Source organism: Mastomys coucha, unplaced genomic scaffold, assembly GCF_008632895.1.
Source record: "Mastomys coucha isolate ucsf_1 unplaced genomic scaffold, UCSF_Mcou_1 pScaffold22, whole genome shotgun sequence".
NCBI classification, from domain to species: domain Eukaryota; kingdom Metazoa; phylum Chordata; class Mammalia; order Rodentia; family Muridae; genus Mastomys; species Mastomys coucha.
Window position 1 is genome coordinate 68,029,988 of NW_022196905.1, and position 6,683 is coordinate 68,036,670.

At 45.1% G+C, this 6,683-nt stretch overlaps 1 protein-coding gene across 7 annotated transcripts in view; it reads left to right on the forward strand.

Moving 5' to 3' along the window:
- Nucleotides 1–6,683, forward strand: part of Pdgfra (platelet derived growth factor receptor alpha) — a 48,596-nt gene that overhangs the window by 23,661 nt on the left and 18,252 nt on the right. For all 7 annotated transcript variants that reach the window (XM_031342737.1, XM_031342736.1, XM_031342733.1 and 4 more), the window contains 5 exons: nucleotides 1,629–1,755; nucleotides 3,090–3,283; nucleotides 4,007–4,101; nucleotides 4,318–4,450; nucleotides 6,395–6,499. In XM_031342737.1, coding sequence (XP_031198597.1) covers nucleotides 1,629–1,755; nucleotides 3,090–3,283; nucleotides 4,007–4,101; nucleotides 4,318–4,450; nucleotides 6,395–6,499 — 654 coding nt within the window. The remainder of the gene's footprint in view (nucleotides 1–1,628; nucleotides 1,756–3,089; nucleotides 3,284–4,006; nucleotides 4,102–4,317; nucleotides 4,451–6,394; nucleotides 6,500–6,683) is intronic.

The window sequence follows — 6,683 nt, forward strand, 5'->3', positions numbered from 1 at the left end:
TTTTTTTTTTTTTTTAATCGGGGGAGGAGTTGAGATAGAGTCTACATATGTAGCTCAGACTAGCCTGAGAGATAGCAACACTCCTGCCTCGGCCTCCCAAGTGCTGAGAGTCCAGACACAGGTTACCACATCTAGCTCAAAGTCTGAAACATTTTGAGGGCTCAAACGATGTCACAAGTGCAATACCCTGACCTGACATCTTGTGACAGGTCAGAAAATATTCAGGCATATAAAAATATTGTGTAAAATTACCACCTGGGTATGTATATGAGGTGTATGCAGATATAAATGAATTACATACTTAGGTTGAGTCCTTCCCTAAGATATCTATCTCATTAGGACCCAACTTCTGAAAAGGTCTGAAATTTTTTTTTTTGAGACAGGGTTTCTCTGTGTAGCCCTGGCTGTCCTGGAACTCACTCTGTAGACCAGGCTGGCCTCAAACTTAGAAATCTGCCTGCCTCTGCCTCCTAAGTGCTGGGATTAAAGGCCTGCGCCACCACAGCCCCCAGCTAAAGGTCTGAAATTTAAAACACTTCTGGAGAAAAATATGTTCTGAGGAAAAATTTTAAATTAAAGGATGTATTGTATAGTTTAAATTTTTATTTTAGTTTTTAAAATATTTAATATTTATTTTTAACATTCATTTAGTTTATGTAGTTTAAATTATTATTTACTTTAAATCAAAGTATATAAAAAAGTAAACTAAAAATTGTATATTTTTCAGCTTACTCTTTATTATTATTATTATTATTTTATTTTTTATTTTTTTGGTTTTTTTGAGACAGGGTTTCTCTGTGTAGCTCTGGCTGTCCTGGAACTCACTCTGTAGACCAGGCTTGCCTTGAACTCAGAGATCTGCCTGCCTCTGCCTCCCAAGTGCTGGGATTAAAGGCATGCACTACCACCTCCCGGCTCTTTATTATTATTATTATTATTATTATTATTATTATTATTATTATTATTATAATCATCATCATCATCATCATCATTTGGTAACTGAATCCCATGTTTTAAGAACAAACCAAGGGGCTAGAAAGATAGTTTAATGGTTACAAGCACTTGCTGCTCTTTCAGAGGACTGGGGTTTGGGTTCCGACATCCACATGGTGGTTCACAACCATCTCTAACTCCATTCCAGGGGATCTGATATCCTCTTCTGGCCTCCGCAAACACCAGACATGAATGTGGTGCATATACATATATGCCAGCAAAACACTTGCCTGCCTCTAACCTATTTGACTACAAATTGGTGAAAAGATCCCTAAAATCTAATGATGTCCCCCAGATGCATTTGAGTGAAGGCTGCTTTTGTCAAATCCATTGGTCAAATCCCAAATGCAAAGATAGCTGGAGGATCTCTCTTGCCTTCCCAATGGAAGGACCACAGGCACTTCTCACCTCCCTCTGTCCAGATTTGAGTCATCCAGGCACAAAGCCCTCAAACACTGACAGTGAAGTAACTGTCAACTGAGTGGGTCTGTTCAAGCTGGAGTTGTTTCTTTCGGTCTTACACATTGTTCCCTTGGGGACCATTTCTGAACTCATGGGAATTGTCTTCTGAGGGGTGTCCCTCCACAGTCAGGGGCATGAACTGCTCGGCCCTGACTTCTCCTTTCCTCTCCTAGTTCCTGCATCCATTCTGGAGCTCGTGGATGACCACCATGGCTCTGGCGGGGGACAGACTGTGAGGTGCAGAGCTGAAGGCACCCCTCTTCCGGACATTGACTGGATGATCTGCAAGGATATTAAAAAGTATGGAAACCAGATGTTCCCTGTTCTTGTGTGGTCGGAATGTTTCTTCCATGACATAAAGGGCCTCAAGTGCAGTTTATTTCTTTGGTTGACCTCTTTCTGTATTTGTGATTCTTCCTCAGCCCAAGACCCATATTACTCACAAACTATACAATAGGTTTCTGAAAGTGGATTCCATCTCTTGATGCGTGTGTGTACGCACATGCATGCATGTCCTCAAAGGGCCTTTATTTTTATGTTTTATCCTCCATTGCTTTCCCATTTCTCTCTTAAAATGCTCTATAATGTGAAGACAAGAAGAGCTGTAAGAACCACTCATGTTCATGGATTTTAACTGCACCAGCTAATAGATGTATATGTATACGTATACGTATATGTATATATGTATGCATGTATTTTAGCTTGCAGCCCTGCTGTGAGATAAGGCCTCACTCACTAAATGTACCATCCTCTCGCTTTGCTCTCCCAGGCGTTGGGGTTACAGGTGTGCACCACCACCCCTGCCCAGGTCACATTTTTTATCTTACCATAAACGTTGTCTCAGTGGCTAGACTGGCAGTGCAAGCAGAACTGAGAACCGTGCCCACCTGACTCCTCATGCCCACGTGTTCTTTGGAAGCCAGGAGAGGGCACTGGATCCCCTGAAATTGGAGTAGCAGGTGGTGGTGAGCATTCTGATAGGAGTGCTGGGAACCAAACGTGGGTCCTTTATAAGAGCAGTATGAGCTCTTCATTGTGGGCTACCTCTCTGGCCCCTCCTCCACCTTCGTAGGTAGGCCCATGAACTGTGTGTGCACTTACACTTCTCCCCACAGCCATCAGCTGCTTTCAGAAGGCCTTAAGTGTGTCTCTGCTGAAAGCGAAGATTTCTGCTGCTCTCCTTGCCAAGAGCTGTGGAGCGACTTGGGTGTTGGGATCTCTAGGTAATGATTTAACCCAGAAGACCAGGTCAGCCCTAGGGACCTCTTAGAAGCTCTTCCTGGGCTGGAGGATGAGGAAAGAGGATATTTTAGAAGGAGTGGGAGATTGCGTTGTTGAATGTGTTTGATGCTATCTTCTCAGTTTGCTTGCAGGTCCAAGATTTGAGATAGGGTAGTTATATTTTGTGGAATTTATCTGCCTCCTCCACAAACTACTAACTTTGGTTATCCACATGTGATTATTCCTCTTGAGCAGGTGCAAACGAATTTAATGTGAACATGCACCATCAAATGAGAAAGCTAACCTGTGGGAACCACCCCCCCCCAATATGCGCAAGACCAGCAACGTGGAAGGGTCACTGGTCATTGCGACTCCTGGTAATCATATCTCCATTTGTGTCACATTCTCTCTAGATGTAATAATGACACTTCATGGACAGTTTTGGCCAGCAATGTCTCGAATATTATCACGGAGTCCCATCGCCGAGGCAGGAGTACTGTGGAGGGACAGGTGTCCTTCGCCAAAGTGGAAGAGACCATCGCAGTTCGGTGCCTGGCAAAGAACAGCCTGGGCATTGGGAGCCGTGAGCTGAAGTTGGTGGCTCCCAGTGAGTTTCTCAGTAGGCAGGACAACTCCAGCTCACCAGCCAAGCCCTGTGTTCCTCAGGTGGGATGTGGAATCCTAGACAGGGGTCACATAGTAACGAAGGTCCCAAGACAGAAGTTCAGCCCTCTCTTCACTTGAAGCCCTGGTCTTACTGCCAGGTCCTTTCGTTTGCACATGGACCCAGCTGCATTTGCAGAACCGCAGACATTTTTGCTGATCATGTATTACTAAACTACTAAGCCTCTGTCGGCTGAGCGCTGGAGTGTAGGGATAGAAAGTAGAGAAGGCACTTTTGTCTCTCGCTCCTCAGATCAGGTGAGTCAGGTTTGAGTCTGGAACAAAGAAAGGAACGAAACCAAAAGAGAGAGGAAAAAAAAAAGGCAAAATTCTCCTTTACTTATGAGGTGCGCGTTTCTGCAAATAAAGTCGCTCCCAACTTATTTTCAGTCTTTATTGTCTTTATTCAAGGATGTCCAAAAGGAGATCCTTCGAGTGTTTTTGGAAATGCTTTGTCCCAGGGAAGAATCACATTTAATTGCAAGGGTACAATGTTTGAGAAACGGTATAGGACACCCCTCAAGTGACCTGGGATCCTGGACACTTCCCCACCAGCAGGGAGATAGCCCCAGTCGGTTTCTTTCACCTGCCCCCCCTCCCCCATCTTATTCTGCCATCCACTAATAACTGACAAAATTCTCTATTGTGTCTCTGTCTTGCCCCCCAGCCCTGCGATCTGAACTCACGGTGGCAGCGGCGGTGCTTGTGCTGTTGGTGATTGTCATCGTCTCTCTCATTGTCCTGGTCGTCATTTGGAAGCAGGTGAGTCTTTGGAACCATTAGAATGAGAACGGCTGCATCTTACAGTGTTTGGTTCAGTGAAGGGGTTTGATAATTCCACGTGTGGTGGACCGCGTTAGATACTTTATGGTGGACCAGGATGGACTTTTCTGGGTCCAGTCACTTTGGTTCTGTAGTGAAGCTCAGTTGCCTCAAAACTCTAGTAATTCACCAGTTACCGTGCCCTGGTCATTACAGAAACCACGGTATGAAATTCGCTGGAGGGTCATCGAGTCAATCAGCCCCGATGGACACGAGTATATTTATGTGGACCCCATGCAGCTGCCTTACGACTCCCGATGGGAATTCCCGAGAGATGGACTAGTCCTTGGTAAGCTCCTGTGAGGGTAACCTCCCAGGACCTCCGTGTCGCCTACGTAGCTTGCTAGTTACAGATCTGGGACAGAACTGGGGACTTGAACTCCACTCACAGGGCTGGATATGGTGGCTCACACTCTTCATCCCAGCACTGGGGAGACTGAAGATGGAGGATTGTGAGTTCAAGACTAGCCTGGGCTACATGGACATCTTGAGCATGAGCTTGTTGGGGCTGAGATGGGGAAGCCAAGGGTCAGGAAGTTGTCTAGCCTTTGTGAGGCCCTGGATTCTATCCCTGAAACTAGAAAAGGAGTTAGTGCACTGGGTATGGTAGCATACACCTATAATTTTGGACTATGAGGGCAGAAGCAGATAGATTCTGAGTTCAGTGTCATCCTGGGTTTCAGGCAAGCCTGGGCTACATGAGACCCTTTAGCAAAATGCCAAAAGGAAAGAAACTCAATTGTATCCTTGGAATGATTTTGGCCTGGGAAAGATGTCGCAATGGAAAAATGAAATACATTTCCTTAGCTGAAGAGGACTAGCTGAGAAGTAAGAGAACTCAGTAGGCTACAGTCCATTTTGAGGATTCATAAACTATTTATTTATATATATGTAATATGGGATGTAAAAATATATGATGGTGTTGTGGTGCATGCCACTAATCCCAGGGAGGCAGAAAGATTGGGAGTTCAAGGTCATCCTTAACTACATAGAGATTTTGAGACAAGTCTGAGCTATATGAGAGTCTGTCTCAAAACCCCCAAAACCATCTTCCATCTACACACACACACACACACACACACACACACACACACACACACACACACTTTAAAACAAAATATAAAAAGGAAGTTAGCCCTTTGGGGCTATATCACAATCAATGGGCTTCTCAGATGCAGTTTTTAGTTGTCTGTCGTCTGTCTGTCTTTCTGTCTGTCTGTCTGTCTGATTCCAAAATATAGCAGAGTTAGGGGCTTACAGTCAATCTAGCTGAAGGCCAGCACAGCTTCCCTGTTTATTCCTGTACTTCTTTATTATATTGTCCACCACTGTTTCCCATACAGAGCTTAGAGAAGTTTAAGAGAAATAAAATAGGTGTGTGTGTGAGGAGGTGGAGATCGAGGAGTAACAGAGCCCCTGCTATCCAGCACGTTGCCCCTGGCCTCTTGGCAAGACCAAGTTGTTGGAGAAGCAGCACCTTTCTAGGCAGGGATGCCGGAGGTACAGGCTGGAAGAGCAGGCATGTCCACTCTTGGGGTCTTTTTGTGCCTGGGCTGCCCATGGTCAGACTGGCTTCCTGGAAATGCCTCCCATAGACCACAGTCTCTTTAAGAGTGGACAACAGGGCTGGAGAGATGGCTCAGCCATTAAAGGCTAGGCTCACAACCAAAAATATAAGAGTGGACAACAGCTTTGATTTCTTTGTCTCTATACACAAAGAAGGGCTGTGCTGGCACATACAGCCTCTGGTCCAGGGACCTTCCTTTATGACAAAGGAGACTAGTCCAAGTTTTCAGTTGTGCATTTCTCAGAATCAGTGCATTGGGAATACAGAAGATTTCTAGTGGTTAAGGATTTGTTAATGCAATGGTTGCCTCTGTGTGCATCTGGGAAACAGAAGGTAGAGAACCAGGGGGTTGGGTAGAAGCCACAGAGGCAAGCGCACAGGAGCCCAGGACCTGGCGGGAGCCCATGTTCACACCGGGGAGGGCTGTGATCTCCTCTCTCTTGCCTGTGTTTTCCTTCCCATTGCAAATGCTATTTGACAAAAGCAATTACACTAATTCCCTTCCCTGTGGGCTCAATTCTTTTTTTGACATGATGACTTGGAGGAATAATTAGGCATACTCAACACAGGAATAACACCCGCCCAGCTGTACACCCTTGTGCACTGGCCTCTGCCAGTGAAGCTGAGGTGCCTGGAGCTGGTGTTGATGGCTCTGTTTGCCCACAGGTCGGATCTTGGGATCTGGTGCCTTTGGGAAAGTGGTTGAAGGCACAGCTTATGGATTAAGCCGGTCCCAGCCTGTAATGAAGGTGGCTGTGAAGATGCTCAAACGTAAGTGTTTCTTTGAACATGGAGATACTAAGTAATTTAAGAGTAAAATTGAATTTAATATTATATTGTGATTCTTTGGACTGTCGATTTAGACTTAGCCACCCTCCAAAATTAGGTTCCTTTTGCTTTTATCCTTCATTGTTAAAAATCAGGTGCTTTCATTTTTAGTGAGAGCAATTTTTTT